Source organism: Monopterus albus, unplaced genomic scaffold (assembly GCF_001952655.1).
Source record: "Monopterus albus unplaced genomic scaffold, M_albus_1.0 scaffold133.1, whole genome shotgun sequence".
In the NCBI taxonomy this organism is placed as follows: Eukaryota; Metazoa; Chordata; class Actinopteri; order Synbranchiformes; family Synbranchidae; genus Monopterus; species Monopterus albus.
The window spans coordinates 1,615,604-1,633,673 of NW_018128013.1; the positions used below are offsets into that span (position 1 = coordinate 1,615,604).

General features: G+C 40.7%; 1 protein-coding gene across 2 annotated transcripts in view; it reads left to right on the forward strand.

The window, feature by feature from the left end:
* The window catches only part of pappa2 (pappalysin 2), a 108,469-nt gene that overhangs the window by 16,635 nt on the left and 73,764 nt on the right, over positions 1-18,070 (forward strand). For both annotated transcript variants that reach the window (XM_020613382.1, XM_020613383.1), the window contains exons 3-9: positions 892-1,119; positions 1,343-1,941; positions 7,985-8,133; positions 10,909-11,048; positions 11,657-11,810; positions 12,268-12,460; positions 14,577-14,710. In XM_020613382.1, the coding sequence (XP_020469038.1) occupies positions 892-1,119; positions 1,343-1,941; positions 7,985-8,133; positions 10,909-11,048; positions 11,657-11,810; positions 12,268-12,460; positions 14,577-14,710 (1,597 nt within the window). The remainder of the gene's footprint in view (positions 1-891; positions 1,120-1,342; positions 1,942-7,984; positions 8,134-10,908; positions 11,049-11,656; positions 11,811-12,267; positions 12,461-14,576; positions 14,711-18,070) is intronic.

Genomic DNA, 18,070 nt, shown 5'->3' on the forward strand with positions numbered 1-18,070 from the left:
AATTAAAACAAAAAAAAAAAAAAAAAGGAACCTCAAGCCAAGTCCACTTGCCACCAAACAGAACCTTAGGAAAAAGCTTGCCTGTTATCGAATCCATCATTATGTCACCTGATGAAAAAAGAATGCTGTGTGGCTCTGCAAAAACTAGCAGGTGGATGCAGTTGGGATTGCTCTGTCAATCTGCTACTACCAATGCCCAGAAAGACATTTAACACTTAAATGATACCACTTGCTCTAATGTCAAATGTTACTATTAACATTTGAAAATAACAGATTGGATTATCAATAACCTTGAGTGCATAGACTATGTGGGTGTACTGGGTTTTTATTTACCTTGTACGATGATAAAAAATCAAACGTTAATATGACCACATTAATCTGACACATTACTGTTTTTTTTTGTACCTCACATCATAAATGGTCGCATCCTACAGTACTGTAAAATGTCACTGCTATATTTGCACTGTACTGCTTTTGAGGAATAGAGGCAGGACTGCTGAGATGTGACCGGATGTTTCCCACTTAAGTGGCAGAATACTGAATCATAACAGACCAGCCTTATGTGTGTACTATTGTAGATGATTACTTTGTTACAGTATGGTGTCATGCATAAACAGTAGAATAACCGATAACCACAGTGTATAGCTATGTGTAATGGCGGTGCACTCTGATGTAGCATGTCTCTTTATTCACATAGTACGTCCTGCTGCCTTCCGATGGCTGCGGGGAGTTAATGTACTGAAGGAGAAGCTTCTCATACAGTAAAGCAGCTGTGGACAACAGATACCATCGGAATTGATTAATTAACACTGATTTACCAACATCCCTGCTTTGAACAAAATCAGCATTATTTTAATATGCTGCTTTTTTCCCTTCTGCTTTTCCTCTCAGGTGGGAGAAAGCAGTCTCCAGTCAGGGAATCTATACAGTCCCTACATGAAGACCTGCAGAACTCTCTTCCTCGGCAGCAATCAATCAGATCAGGGGCATGGCTTCAGAGGTTATATAGGGGGTATGATCCTGTGGGGCTATGCCCGCTCTCATAAGGAACTGCTGAAGAGGCCGCTTCAACTTGACAACAACAAGCCAGTGTTGGCGATGTGGGCTGACTTCTCTAATGTAACTATGTAACTGTGGCTATAATTAGTTTCTACCTTGTCAATTGTTCAGCCTTTCTAGAAATAAGCTATTTTCATTTGTCATAATATTATAAATTTGGGAGATTTTATTTTGGTCTTCATTAGCATTGCCTATTTAATGTTTATGTATTGAAATTCATTAATAGTTGTAAAGTTAATTGAAATATTGATTATTTTGTCTTATAATATTTTCTGGTTATTAGGTGGAACAGCTATGGATGCCACATAAAAATGGCTTCCATCCAACCATTATCACCACTCCTGTCCCTGAACAAGAACTTGTCTCCTCATTTCTGCCACCACCCTGTGGCCTGACACTCTGCGATAACACCGACATTATCTTTGGCTACAATGTCAACTGGCAGCTCCGTACCCCCAAGCAAATTCGCTACCGGATCGTTAACCTCTGCAATGATGATGGTGGAAACCCCACTGTGACACAAGCCCAGATCCAGCTTCAACACCAGGCTCTGACTGATGCCTTTCACCCTTACAATATCACCCTAGATCTGAATGTACACACTGTCAGAAATTCCAGCCTCCGACAACGGTTCATTCTCAGCAACTGTCGAATTGGAAAGATTGGTAATCGTCAATGTGACCTTGAGTGTGACCATCCAAGAACGGGCCATGATGGAGGGGACTGCCTTCGACTGGGACCCTGCTATAACTGGAAGAGACAGGATGGGGTTTGTAACATGGAATGCAACAGTATACACTATGACTATGATGATGGTGACTGCTGTGACTCGGAGGTCACAGATGTCCTCAAGACCTGCTTTGATCCCGAGTCCCCTGACAGGTAAAGTTAACAGTCAAATGTCATATCCTTCTCATCTCTCTGCTGTTTTGAGTTTTTGAAATACTGGTTTTGCTTATAAATGATTTCCAATTGCCTCCAACATACTGTATATAGTGCAACAGGTTCTCATCCTAGGACCTCACATATTTACACTTTGTCAAGCACCTTTTGCTGACCCTAAAGGGTACCTCTGGCGTTTGTATAAGACATAGACGGTTTTTAATAGTAAGCAGTGTTAACCTGTTCGTTTCAGAATGAGATGCCAAACGTACCTCAGAAAATGTGAAGCAACTTGGCTTTACACATAAAAACAGTTTTTGTGTGGTTATGTTTCGGAAAGGATCGTGGCTTGGGTTAAAACGTATCAATTAAAAATCACAATATCACACACTGGACTCAAACTCCATAACACTAAATGCTATCTAAAAACTGACAGAGTGGAAGTGACTATAAATAATTATTGAATGAAATCAATATTTCTGTTAGATAATGTCAGAGCAGCAGAATGTGATGGTGTGACATTATAATTTTGTTCTCCTGATGGATTTAATGCTGCGGAATGTAAATTTTTCTGAATAACAGATACAAGATACAGGATAACAGATGAGTTTGCATTTATCAAGGGGCAGGAGAAATTAAGAATTTGTTCTTAGGTGGAGGTTGTTAGACATCTTGTTGAATAGCCTACGCACAGTATCAGTTTATATTTAGACAGAAGAAAAATATAAAAGGCAGGAGAAACATGGTAGAAAAAGTACAACAGGGATTAAGTTTTAAATTGGTAAGGACACCATGTTTTCTGGGCATAAATGGCCACAAACAAGACCACTTCTCCTCATGAGGTGAATATCTGCCTTAGCATGCTGCAGTGAATAGCTCAACATGCTACATGTACAAATTGTTACTTTCACTTTACAGCGCAGTGTGACATGGGGACATGGTGGGTTAAGAGGCCAAAGTACACACTTATTTTTAAATAACCTGAGCAGCAGCTTGCTGCCTTCTGTTTGGTCTGACAGACGGGCTCATTCTGAGTTCCAAATAGCTTGCATGAAGTCTCGCTATGAGGTTGTCGGCCCACTTGGAAACAGAACACTGGAGCTGCAGCTACTTTTAAAAATGATTTATTGACTGATGTCTGAACCTGACAGACTGTGACAGCTTAACACAAGGATGTTTAGTAACACAGCAGAATAGCCATCTTCCATTTATACTTAGGTAAAAATGACCTCCCTTCATACATGATTTGTTTATATTTTTGAAAGACTCAGTTATAATGTGTACTGCATCTCTGTATTTTAATTAAAAGTTGAAATTCCCAGTAACATTTTGGTGGCGGAGCTATTATTGTAGCAAACTCTCTTTTTCAACTTTATAGCATAGTGGGAACAATAACTACATTTCTGTATTTAATTTCACTTGAAGAAGAAGAAAAAGGGGAGTTAAATTTGTACTTTATTCCAAGGTTTGTCCTTGCTGTTCCTACTTTTTGTTGAGGTATTTCAGTTAGTGAAGCATGCTTTTGATCATTGGGCCACCAAAATATGGGTATAAAAAGCAAAGGAATAATTTGGAATGTACTGCGTCTTCACTTTCCTTACCTGAAACACAATGTGCCCTTGAGCAGTGAACTTAACCTTGAACATTTTCAGTGGCCAACAAAAGAAAGCAAGTTTAATTGAATGGCTCCCAATGGACAACAGAAGGAGGCTGTTGTAGTGTTCAGCCCCCAGGTGTGACTGTGTGCAGCTGTGTGACTGTGATATGTGAATGTGAAACAAGCTGTTGCTGGCAAAGAACATGGTACTTGGTTGAACAGTAAAAAAAAAAAAAAAAAGTTGGCTTTCATGCGTGCGGTCTCATTGCTTGGCCATATGTCAGAGGTTCTTCAACTGTGTCATAGGAAATGTTATATTGTTCTTTCATGAGCTTGGTGGATTAGACACAGAAAGACTAGCAAAAATTGGTTTCGTAGTGTTATGGTCACATGTTCTTCATCTCAGCCTGAGCTTTCTACCCCAGAGAGAGAAGATGGACAATAATGAAAAAAGTTGGAAAGCAGTATGGTGCTCAGTAGTTTTGCACAAACACGCAGTCAATCAGGTGTCTGGTCCTTTTGCCTCAATTATATAAAATAGTCAGTTATTTATTCTAGATTTAATTTGCTCATTATTGCAAAGAGTATTTCAAAGAACAAATTAAATATCTCTCCCCCACTTGTCACTGGGTAATAATTGGAGTCTGTTTTACTTTGATATACAGTATGACAGAAATGGAGACATTCATATCGGGTGTTGATTTTGATGTGAGCACACTTTTATAAATCATGGCTCTGGATATGATGGCTCTCTTATGAGAGACTCTGCGGTTCAGGTTTTGAATTCTTCACTTTCATAAGGCACAGTTGCATATACGGTGTGCTGTTACACAATGATATAACTCCTACAGTGAATCTTATCAGAGTTCCTGTCTATAAGCTCCAGACCCTCAACTAAAACAACATGAACAGGCAATATGCAGGAGACCAGAGTGTTGTAAAAACTGGGCTCAGTGAACTAACAGTAGTCTTTTGGAAAGGTCCTGACCCCAGCTTGTTGAAAATGCTTATGCATGTGACTTGGCATGCCTGCATGCATGTGTGTGTCTCACTGGATCCCAACTTGCAACTTTCTCAGGCAGAGAGAGGATTAATGTGAGGACATTTTGCTGGTATTTGTGAAGCACTGAAACATTTTTATGTGCACCCCTGCCACCCTACCCTTTCTCTCAGAGCTCTTGGAAATGTATTCAGGTTGTGAGATCCTGTATGTGTACAGTTGCTGCTGCTCAGTACAGGGCCAGAGGTTTTTGAAGCCAGCTGCTGTCATGCCATTTGCTGTTGGGAGCCAGTTCTAGAGTGATGGCCAGGTACACAGCTGATTGAACTGCATCCTTTAGACAGAAATGTAGCATCCTCATTGTTGATGATCTACAGTATGTAGAAGACATGGAAATAAAGCAGCAGAATTGTTTGTGTAACTCAGTGTCTTGCCCAAGGACACTTTGACATGTGGCCTGCAGGCACTGAGATTCAAACCTTCAACCTTCTGGTTGGGAGACGACTGCTCTACCCACCGCTCTACCCACCGCACCACTGTCGCCTCTCAACTGCCCAACATTAAGGAGGACTAATCTGCTAATGTTACCCTAAACCAGTGGTTCTCAAAGTGTGGGGCGTGCCCCACTAATGGGGAATAAAGACATGACAGGTGGGGCACAATGAACGAAAATAATTAGAAATGGGTCATTAATACAAGTAAATTAAAATAACATCAGTTCAGTCCTCGGGGGAAAAAAGTGGAACCATAGTGCAACAATAACGGTTTACCGTCGGCATGTTAACTGCCGCGCAACAATATAAGGAAGTGTTCACACAGAGGGCATATATTGTACGAAGTGCTGTAGACATGGTGTCGATTATGCTGGATGAGACAAGTGCTGCAAAATTGAAAACTATCCCCCTGTCAAACGATACAGTTGCACTTATATTTTATCTGTTTTGAACTTGGTGTTATTTGATATTTCAAGACATTTGAAATTAAAAAATTGGCCGATTTCATTTTTTGACAAGTGGGGCTTGAAAATTCGCCCACCCTCTTAAGTGGGGAATGACAAAATATGTTTGAGAATCACTGCCCTAAACTGACAGCTTAGCATCAAGGAGCATCTTTGACATAGTGGTGAAGCACAGTGGATGTGCCAAAATGAACAACATTTTTTAAAAATGTGATTTGTAACTTCCTGCTGCATGAAATGTTCCTTGACCTATGAAATAATGCTGTATTTGGTTACTGTCAGTTAGATGCAAACACAAATGTTTTTGTGTATGACTGGTTCTCAGCATGAGGCAATATGCTAATGCACTGTAGCACTTTTACTGCTTATGTGAAAAAGTGACTTTCAGTACATTATTCACGAGTGCTGGTATCTTCTGCTCACCTGCCTGAGGAGCGGCTGTTTGGATGGTAGATCATTTGTATTTACTTTATGTCAACAAGTAACATTATACAAAACTACTGTAGTGCATGGTAAAGTATATAGTATGGTAAATAATTCAACTACTATTGGTGTGATATTTTTTAGTGTGTGCCTTCTGATTCTTGAGGGTTCAAAGTAACTTAATATGGACACATCTTCAGTTTTATATGGTGTCAGTGCAAGTGTTGACTGTGCTGTTGTTGCTTACAAATGGCAATTTTGTTAATTTATTACCAGGCTTTTCACCTCCATCTTTAGAACCATTTCTTTTTTTGCCAAGGTGGCTGATGACTTCCACTGCAGCATCCTCTGAGTCTCAGAAGTTGAAGCATGAACTCTTCAGTGGTCAAATTTTCCGTCACTTGTAATTGCACAGCTGATGGATTCTACACATAGCCTCAGCTGAACTCAATTTCAGTAATATTATAAGAGCAGGGTTTCCCTGAATCTTCTTAAATCTTAAACCTTATTTAGTTAGGCGAGGTGCCTGAGAAAGCAGATTCTTATTTACAGTACACATGCACTCAGGGAAGGGTTACATTAGGGGGAGGATTATAGACACACAGGACTCTTGGCTGCTGAGCAACACCTTTGGATCAAGCTCGAGGTGAAGTGCCTCACTTAATGCTACATTGACAGTGAGTATGAGACGATGGGGATTACTGCTTATTTCATCTATCTAGATTTTTCCCAGCTGAAAGCTGAGATCATACCATAACATACAGGCTCACCTGTCTATCCTTCAGGCTGTTGGAACAATGTATGCAGCACTGAGCCAAACCTGAAGAGTATTTTTAATAAGCAGTTATATAAATTGTATTTCTAATAGTGGAAAAAAAGCCCTTTTAGCCTTTTCAAGTTGAGTGGTTAAGTAATAATAAATAATTTTAGTACTACAGCTGAGCTCAGTCAAAAGCATAAACTTTGTTTTGAAGAAACCAACATAAAACAAATCATTCAAATACATTTGAAGTAACTGAGGTGAAGACTAGTAATTTTAGTAATTTTAATAAAGTTGACCACACAGCTGAATTTACACATTAGTCTTTACTCCCTGCTTCAGAAATACAACATGAACAATAATCTGTTATGTGAAAATTGTTGAAAAACATTTTAAAAGTTAAAACCAAAATTTTGACACCACCACTGTACTTAAAGTATACTCTAACATTCTGGAAAATACACGTTTGCCATAAAGCCTAGGGTTAGAAGAGGAGATTTGATTTCTTTATGCCTAATGTAGCACAAAAGCTATACGGTTATTTTCTCTAGCTAGTTGACCCTATCCCCAAGGCTGTAATTTATACATTACAATTTTTGTAGGCTTAGTTTCTGTGCCTAAACATAACCGGAGGATTAGCGGTTCGATTCCCGGCTTGTCCAGTCAACATGTCGAAGTGTCCTTGAGCAAGACACTGTACCCCCAGTTGCTCCCGGTGATGTCACCGGTGTGTGAATGTGTGTGTGTTTGGGAGTATGAATGGGTGAATGGCCAAATAGTGTGAAAGCACTTTGAGTGTGCTGTAAAGCATAGAAAGGTGCTATACAAGTATAAGACCATTTACCATTTTCTTTCGTTTTCGCTGCCAGAAAGAGGTCACAATTTGGATCCAGAAAACACCTCAATATCACAGTTTTGGAGGTTTAATTGTGAGACTAGAATGTTTGGGTGGTTGACCAAGCCATTATACATTTTTCTGTGAGACTGGGTTGCATTTTTAATTTAAAAAGCAAAAAAAATGACATAGTAGGTTTATTTTGGATTGCTTTCTAATTAAAGTTGGTCCACCATCTTTATTTGCTAAAGAAACAAGGAAAATAGTTTAGCTCAAAAACGAAGGTTAAATTTGTGCTGTATATAGTGTTGATTTACCAGGGACATTTATTTCTTATTCCCTTTTTCAGCTCAGTTTATTTTTATGGATGTCTGTGGTATACATCAATTGCACAATGCAGCTGTTAATTTGATGGTGGGTGGTGGATTTCGCATTCTAATGTTAGTGTTATCTGTTTTCCATTTCTACAGGGCCTATATGAGTGTGAAAGAGCTAAAGGAGGCGCTATACCTGAGCGGCACTGACACGCTCAATGTTTTCTTTGCCAGCAACTCAGTACGTGAAGAGCTGGCAGGAGCTGCAACCTGGCCATGGCAAAAGGAGGCCCTTACCCACCAAGGTGAAGATATTTACATCAAATTACCAGTTAGAATGTTATTTCTCCCATGTTTCTATTGACTTTATTGTCTCTGTAACATTTTCTGTTTTTCATCTTCCTCTTTCCTCTATTCCCAGTTTTACATTGTAATTTTGTCCTTGTCCCTCTTTCTCTATGTCTTTTTTCTGTATATTGTTCCCTTCATATCTTTCTTTGCCCTTCATCCTTCGTGGTCTGCTTTGACCATATATAAAAAGATTGGGAGAGCAATTGAGAGACCCTCTTTCCTCTTGTAATCATTAGTCCCCTTTCCACTGGAAAAGCCGAATCAACCTTACAACAACCAAACAATCAGCAGTGGGGGTTCTATACTACTGTTGCCGCTCACACCCATTTGCCAGCTGTTCTCTAATAAAAAAATGGGGCATTCAATAAAGAAAAGCAAAGTCACCTTACACAAACTGGTGATGGAATTATCAGATTTTATAACTGAGTTATAGTAATTTGCTAATTTATTTATATTTTAAGTAAATTTTATGAGATTTCTGCTTATATTTGATTATAAATTTACTACCTAAGCATTACTGGTTGATTAAATTAAAATCAGAATCAAAATCAGATTTGTTGTTGAATACACATGGAATTTCTCTGCAGTACAGTGGCTCTCAATGTGCTTTGTAATGTGCTGTGTGTGTGAGAGAGATGGTGGAACCCAGGAACTTGAAGAACACCATTGCTGATAGAGTGATGCTGAGTATAGTGAGGTGGTGTAGGCTAAGGGGGTTCCTCTTAAAGTCCACTGTCATCTCCACAGTTTTGAGTGTGTTCAGCTCCAGGTTGATGGGTGCCTGTGTTGATAGTCAGGGTGCTGGATGTGAATTTCCCCAGTCTCACCTGCTGCTTCCTATCTGTCAGAAAGCTGGTGTTCCGCTGACAGTTGGGGGCAGGCACAGTGAGCTGGGTCAGTTTAGAGTGGAGCATATCCAGGATGTTGAATGGCAAGCTGAAGCCCACAAAGAGGACCCCTCTATAGGCCCCTGGGGACTTGAAGTGTTGCAGGATGTAATGCAGTGCCATATTGACTACATCATCCACTGACCTGTTTGCCTGGTAGGCAAACTGCAGGTGTTCCACCAGGGGGTCTACAGTGTCCTTTGGGTGGGCCGACACCAGTCTCTCGGAGGGTTTCTTGGGGACTGGGATGATGGTGGAGTGTTTGAAGCAAGGGGGGACTTCACACAGCTCCAGTGACCTGTTGAAGATAAGTGTGAAGATGGGGGCCAGCTGATCAGCACAGGCTTTCAGGCAGGAGGGGGTCACACCGTCTGGGCCTGTTGTCTTTATGATCTTTTGTTTTTTAAAAATGCCACACATATTCCTTTTAACAGAACTTCAGGAGTAGGCAGCTTGGGTGAAGGAAGGTGATCATGGGGGGAGCAGCTGCTAGGTCCGAGGTGGGTGAGGAGTGTGGAGTTCTGCTTCTCAAACCTACAGTAAAACACATCCAGGTTGTCTGCCAGTTGATGGTCTTCCACAGCAGGGGGGGATGGTTTCCTGTAACTAGTGATGTTTTTCAGGCTTCTCCACACAGACAAGGAGTCACTGGTTTTTCAGAGTAGCTCCTTTTTGCTGCACTGATCTCCCTTGTCAGTGTGTTCGTGGCCTGGCTGTACAGGATCCTGTCCCCACTTCTGTAGGCCCCCTCTATGACATAACAAAGCTGCTTGAGTTTTACTGTGATCCAGGGCTTGTTACTGTTGTATATGAAGAAGGTCTTAGTGGGCACACACACGTCCACACAAATGCTGATGTATGATGTCACAGTGTCAGTGAGTTCATCCAGGTCTGTAGATGCAGCCTCAAATACACTCCAGTCTATGCAGCCAAAGCAGGCCTGTAGCTCTGACTTTGCCTCCTTGGTCCATCTCTTAACCATTTTAACCACAGGGTTCATACCTTTATGTTTCTGCCTATAGGCTGGGATGAGATGGACCATGCAGTGATCAGACAGACCGAGGGCTGCACTGGGGACAGAGCGATAGGCATCTTTTATTACTGTGTAGCAGTGGTCCAATGTGGTTTTGCCCCCGGTGGGACAACTGATGTGCTGTCTGTTTTTGGGCAGTTCATGGGTGAGATTTGCTCTGTTAAATTCCCCTAGAGTAATGAGTGGGGATGTTTCAGTTCCACGCTAGTTATCTGTTCGGCCAGGTGCTGTAGTGCACTAGCGTGGGCCTGCAGTCTTATATACACTCCAACCAGAATGAATGATGAAAATTCTCTGGGTTAGTGTTGTGTTTGCATATCTCTTAAAGCAGCTCCATCCAGCTCAGACTTATTCAGTTTTGAAGGTGTGATGTGTAGAGTAATTGTTACAAGGTCCAACCTAGTAAAATTGCCATCATAACCTTTACCTGGGAGTGACCATTGACATGAAGTTGACACATTCAGATGGCATCAGATTATACAAAAGGGGCTTTATTGTTATGTCTTTATTGTCAAGTCATACCCAAGTAATCTGGTTCACCAGTTTAAGGCAAGTTTTCCAAATCATGAAATCCTGGCAATGTGTAGAATCACAGAAGGTAACACATCACTAATGTAAGTGCTACAATTTTGAAAATGAGAGCAACTGTACCTTTGTTTGACCACAGAGACACAATTCTTTTTCTCACTTTGCAGCCATTAGACTGTATGCTTATTATTTATTGACAGACTTATCAAAACACACAAAAAAATCATGGATCTTACTAATAATATAGAGTAAGTGTTGTAAATGTTGTGTCTTGTGACCAGGTGGGATGGTGCTGAACCCATCCTACTTTGGTACAGTGGGGCACCATAACACCATGATCCATGAGATGGGACACATCTTCGGACTTTACCATGTCTTCAAAGGGGTGAGCGAGCGGGACTCCTGTGATGACCCATGTCAGGTAGGACTGTTAAAGTGTACTTTTCTTGATAATGTTTTTTAATCACCATGTAGGAAGCAGCAGCAGTAATGCGGACATTGTACCAGACTGTCATGCTAAAGAAGCTGAGCTGGCTACTAGTCAGTCTACACTCCAAACCTCACAATGGTCACAAGCTGTTGGTAGTGACTGAAAGAATAGAACTGCGAATATAAACGGCTGAAAAAGTTTACTTCACAAGGTGGCTGGACTTAGCCTTAGAGATGGGGTGTGGAGTTCAGATATTCAGAAGGGGCTCAGAGTAGAAATACTGCTCCTTCAAGTCAAAAGGAGCCAGTTGAGGTGGTTAGGACATTTTATCAAGATGGTAGGAGACCCCAGGGTGGACCCAGAGCACGCTGGAGAGGTTATATATTTCATCTGGCCTGGGAATCCCACTAGAGGAGCTGGAATATGTTGCCAGGGAGAGAGACATATGGGCTACCTTATCGAACCTGCTGCCACCGTGCCCCAATCTTGGATAAGTGGAAGAAAATGAAACGATGGATGGGTGGATGTAGGAAGCTATTTCTTTCATAAAGCTGACAGCTAGTAGCATTGGCTTTTAGCTCTGTCATATGTAATTTCAGGAGACCACCCCCTCAATGGAGACAGGAGATCTCTGTGCCGACACTGCCCCAACACCCAAATCCAAAGCCTGCCATGATCCTGAAGGTGTTAATGATACCTGTGGAGTCATCATGTACCAGGACACACCTTTTAGCAATTACATGAGCTATACAGGTATTGCACAGTAGATAAACATTTTTAACTTTGCTTCTAATTAACAGCAGGTGTAATGTCAGAATGTTGAAAATAATTAATGATCCACAGAACAGGCCAATTACATGGCACTGCAAATTGAACTGTATACTGTAAGCCTACATTATTACTAGAATGATGATAGAGTACTTGAAACAAACAAACTGTGGAATGTCCCATTACATAATTAGTCAGGTCAATGGCTTATTTTCACATCTGAATGCAACTGCCCCTATATTGTTTATGATTGTTTTACTCATTCAAAATAACCTATTAGACTATTAGTTTCACAAAAAAGTTCAGCATAGTTATTGCAGTCAGGGTACTAGTTCAATGTACTTATTTCCAACCATGGAATCACAGAATTTAAAAGGATAGTGTGGTTGAAACTGATCCATGGTGATTAACTGGATTATTTTCTTTATTTGCATCACACCAGATGACAACTGCACCAACCATTTCACTCCCAATCAAGTGGCTAGGATGCACTGTTATCTTGACCTGGTGTACCAGAAGTGGTTGACGAACCATCAACCTGCTCCCATCCCTCTGGCCCCTATAGTAACTGGCCAGAGTTCAGATTCTGTCTCTGTCTACTGGGTACCACCTACAAGGGGACCACTTTATCAAAGGTATGATTACATGGGTTCTTAACTGTAATTATTTATTTGTTCAAAGAATGCTCCAAATTAAATTTTGTATGTTTTCTGCACTTGTCTCTTCATAGTAAGTAATTCCACCATAATCCGGGACCTATATTGACAAAGAATAATCCACCTCAGCCCAAAATATCTTTGGGAAACATGTTAGCATGTGCAGTTGCTATGAGTGGCAGCACTGCTCGCAGTGTATTGCATATGTTGCCTCTTTGCCCTTATGCAAGTAGACATACTTGTATGGAACTCCCAAAATTTAGGATTCTGTTTTACGGGAATAGGTCATAGATGCAAACTCAAGTCTAAACTTTGGGAAAAGGAGCAAAAAGATGCCCAACAAATGTTTGCAATTTTGGAGACCACAGTTTTCGGTGCATACCCAGTGGAGACTGGTGAAATGTGGAAAAGAGACTGAATACATTAGTAGTGAGAGGAATGCATTATGAGCAGATGAAGTCCAGTGGAGGGCTGGCTTCAGTAATAGCCAGTTAAATCAGTTCTGCTCCTCCATTTTAAAAGTATGGAGGTAAAGAGGCTGAGGTCTCTGAGAGAGAGAGAGAGAGAAAATGTTCATCTTAATGTAAAACTTGAAGTTTCAAAAAAATATACAACCCAAACAAACAAACAAACCCACCCAAATATTAATACTAGACAGCACTCAGAGAGTGCAAACCTCTGGTCACCCAGGGAAATGTATGCTTCTTTCCACTATCAGAACCTACCAGGCAGCATACCCTGTATTTCTCTTAACCATTACCAAGCAGAACCTCCAGGGGGTTGACGCGAACCATCCTGCTTTGTTTTTCCATTGTATTTTCTCTCTTGTCAGTCTCTGTTTACAAGAGGGAGGGGCTGCTCCTCTCTCACACACGCAGTCAGCTGATGCTAACACTAATGCTTGAGGTGTGAAGATGCTGAAATTTAACCAATCACCAGTGACTGCTCTGCACACACACCCCACCCCCCCTCGTGTTCCTGTTACTTAATTTTAGTACTACTTTCTGAGGAGTGCTGACATTTAGCTTCCAGAATGCACCTCCAAAGCCTGTGCAACACTCACAGTGGTCAATAATCTTAAAAAAAAAGATTCCTTTATGCAAATTATGCAATGGATCAGCACCAAAATCAAATCACCGTAATTTCCAGAATATAAGCTTTTTTCGCTTCATGCACACACCCTCATCATGGAAAACACACGACAAAATGCATATGATGAAGCTTTCAAGTTACAGGCGATCGATCTGGCTGTCGAAATATCTCATGTTACAACGTGGACACCTGCAGCTATGTACAAAATGTTTTTTCGTCTTAAATTTAGTGGGTGCAGCTTATAGTCCGGTGCGGCTTATAGTCCGGACATTACGGCAATTGTTCCATGGGCTGTACCCTACCTCTCCAAAAAATGCATCAAAATCCATTCATTATTTTTTGAGTTATGCTGTTAAAAAACAAACCAACAAATGCCAGCAAAAACATTACCCCAGCCCTTGGCAGAGGTAATAACTATCAACACAGTCTAAGCCGCACCTCTCCTACTTTATCTGTCAAATATGTTTGTTTGGTACACAGATGCAAAAGATTACCGCTCAAGGAAAATGGCATTACAAACTGCATTTTACCCCAGCACTATCATTGTTCCTGTATGAAAACAGAGCCCATATACTATGTTTCCAAAGGACACAGGCCAGAATGGGTCTGAACCTGCTGAGATGATGGTGCATTCAGTGTCTCCTCATCAACATGTAAAGATGTCCCCCAAAGGCTGCCCCCAAATAGATTATAGTGTGGCCAATTATAACCTACTGCACTGAATTCAGATACTGTGCTGACTCTATCAGCAGCTGACCTCCACCAGTCATCAGTTTTTGACCGGCAACTGGAATTTCTCTCTCTTCAGGTTATCTTGTATGTTTACCCTGTTCTAGGTTTACTTTTGCTTCATTTATTTGCCAATCTAGAGTAAAATAAAAAGGCTGGTCCAACATTACTGTAGTTCTGCTCTTAAAACAGACACATTTGACCTGCTGAATGACAAAGCATCTGACATTTTATAATCAGGAACTCTTTTCTTTTCCATTTGTGTTTTTCTTAGCTCCTCATTTCATGTATCTGGTATCAGCTGTGGAGACTGTGAGAAGGATGGCGTTTTCCACCAGTATGCCTACGCCGCTACATCACCACGTATCTGTGACACGTCAGGCTACTGGACACCTGAGGAAGCAGTTGGTCAGTCAAAAATCTCTGTGGGTGTGTGTGTGTGTGTTTGTGTCTAGAAGAAGGATAAATATTTAGATATTATACTAACCTTTCACTCATTCATGTAGAATTCTACTGGTTCTACTTAGTGAACTCCTTCAAATTAGTGTGAATATAAAATGAACTGAACTGGGAAATTGTTGGGTCTGTGTGTAAAACCACAACAAAAATATCAGCACTTTTAATTTAGCTCTTCACAATGACATGGGTTCCTTTTAGTGATCAATTAGTTGTTCTTTTCTATTGGAATTTATTCAAATAAATAATGTTAAATTAAAATTTGTAGTAGTGAGGAAGCAAATTGATTTTATGCATGCCTCCTCCAAAAATGTACACTTTACTGTATCATCTTCTGATACATTCTATTCTGTCAATAATCACTGATAGTGAGGAATGTGGCAGTTTCAGGTTTGAGTTAGTGCCATTGAGTTCTACTTCTGTCTCTTGTTTCCACAGAGCAGATCAAACTCACACTCCCCAAAATACACACACACACACACACACATACACATCTCTTCTCTGTAAATTTCAGGTGCGTGCAAGGGTAATGGCTGCTGGAAGAAGAAAAAGCAGAAAATCGTTAAATGATAATTGCCTTCAACTACAGACCTCTTTCTGCCTCAGTGTTGTTTTCTCCAAGAGAGAACCAAGATTATTAGTCAAGGGGTCTACACTGGGTAATGTTTGGGTGCTGTTCCAACACTGAACCTCAGTCACATAAACAAAAAACCAAGAAAAAAGTCTATCTTGTACTGAAACATTAGACTTCATATAAGTACTTAATGCAGTCATATTTCCTGGAGAAGCCTGGCTTCATTTGATATACATGTAGGGTGAGGGTAAACAAAGAAGAAAAGAAAAAGAGGAACACAAGGAAGCAAACATAAAAGCAAGGAGAAATGAAGAGGAAAAGAAAAAAAGGTAAACACAGAAAGAACAAATACATGTAAAAATACAATAACACTTTACTTTTTCTTTTTTCATGGAAACTCTGCCCAGAAATGTTGAAAGTCTACTGGAATTTATACTTTGAAAACAACCAGTGAGGAGGAATGGGGGGGATTACATCTCCCTCTCTTTTGCTGTGGGATCATAATGATGATAAAGAGTCAATTACAGTCTTACTCTAAATAGTGGTATTCACATAGCTGAGGAGACAGCCAGTCTACTGGCTTCCCTGGCTCTGTCTTTACTTTTCCCACTTCTAAAGACAGTGATGCACAGGGTCACTTTGTCAGCCAACTGAGATGGACAATGTTACCTTCAGCAGGGAAACAGAGAGGTGATATTATACAAATTGAAGTGGATTTCATAGCTATAAAACAGAACTTTAATGGCAGAGCCCTGTTGGATAGAATAGTTGGCAAAATTGTCCCCTTGAAGCCCCTCACAGCGTTGCCTTGCCAACACTGACTTTTTTCTTGACTGCCCTGAGTCAGTTTTCAGGCTGAGGAAAAACACTAAACTGCTTCAGAAGCCTGCACTCCTATTGAGAGGGAATTAATTGGTTTATGTGCTGTCTCAAGCATTAAAATAAGTTGAAAATTAAACTATAAACATTTAAAAAGGCTTCTAAAGGTGAATCATGGCCTTCACTGCAGTTTGTGTGCAGGGGGTATTAGCAGAGTAAAGTCCATACTTGTATCTTGTGAATGTGTTATATTGACAGGTGTTGCTCTTATTTTGTCCACCACTTTTACGTCAATATGGGCAGGCAGTTGACAGCAGCTCAAACTAAAACCTCCACAGTGATCATGCAGTTGAATTAACACCCTTCTAAGACAGTTGCAAGCAAAAAACTGAGCAGATAATACTTAAAATTTAAACTATACCTAAACAAATGTTATACTGTAAGTAAATATTTATAGGATTATAAAATCATACAGTAACAGACACTGATCAGCCATAACATTATGACCACCTGCCTAATATTGTGTAAGGCCAAGTCAGCACCTCAAACTCATTGTTGTACTCCTCAAACCATTCCTGAACCATTTCTGCATTGTGGCAGGGTGCATTATCCTGTTGAAAGAGGCCACAGCCATTACGGAATATTGTTGCCATGAAGGGGTGTACTTAGTCTGCAGCAATGTTTAGGACTCAAGGTTTTCCAGCAGAACATTGCCAAAAGCATCACAATTCCTCTGCACCTGGTGTAATCTCTTTCGAAGGCAAGTGATGTGCACGCACCCGCCAGTCCACATGATGTAAAAGAAAACGCCATTAATTAGACCAGGCCACCACCTTCCATTGCTCCATGGTCCAGTTCTGAGCCTCACATGCCTATTGTAGCTGCTTTCAGAGGTGGACAAGGGTTAGCATGGCCACTCTGATGCATCTGCAACTATGCAGCTCCATACACAGTAAGGTTTAATGCATTGTGTTCTGACATCTTTCTAACAGAACCAGCATTGCATTTTCCAGCTACAGTAGCTCTTCTGTGTGATCAGACAACACGGGCTGGCCTTCACTCTCCACGTGCATCAACCAAGTGTTATGGCTTATCAGTGTATAAAGAAAACATCAGATGATAAGGGCAAGATTAAAACAATGTGAAATGATTGCATATTTGCATCATTTGTACAAAAGGTCTGATCACACTGTTTGTATTAGTACTGTGTGCAAAAACTACGTGTTTGTAAAGGAAGGAAAATATGGTATATTTCATATTTCAAATTTTTTTTCCGGGTTGCGGCGAGAGCAGACGTCTTTACTGCTCCTCTTGTCTGTTCTATGACTTTTCACATCTTCTACATTGTCAAGTCTTTGAACAAATTCTACAACTATTAAAATGCCTCCAAGAGGGAAAAGAGCTAATAAACCAGAAGCGAGCGAGGATGTTGAGGCTGAAGAAGATTCTATTTCAGCGGCGCAAGTAGCTGAGATGTTGAATCAGCAGAAGCTGATGTACACCGCGCTTTTGTGCCAACAGCAAGAAAGCTTCCAAGGCTTTGTGAAACTAATGATGGAGACAAATAACAAGAGACTCGACGACATGACCAAAGAAATACAGGAGATAAAAACGAGTTTGCAGTTTACCCAGCGAGATGTGGACGCGATTAAAGCGGCCGTGGGGGTGCAGGAAAAAATTGCCAAAGACACTAGGCGGGATGTCTACAAAACCCGTGAGAGACTAATAACTATTACGTATAAAATGGAGCAAATGGAAGCACAGTCCAAGCGAAAAAACTTGATCTTTGAGGGAATCAAGGAGACAGCTGGAGAAAGCTGGAGAAAGCTGGTCGGAAGCGGAATGCAAAGTGAAGGAGGTTCTGAAGAATAAACTGCAAATTCATCAAGAAATTGAGATGGAGCAGGCTCACAGAGTCG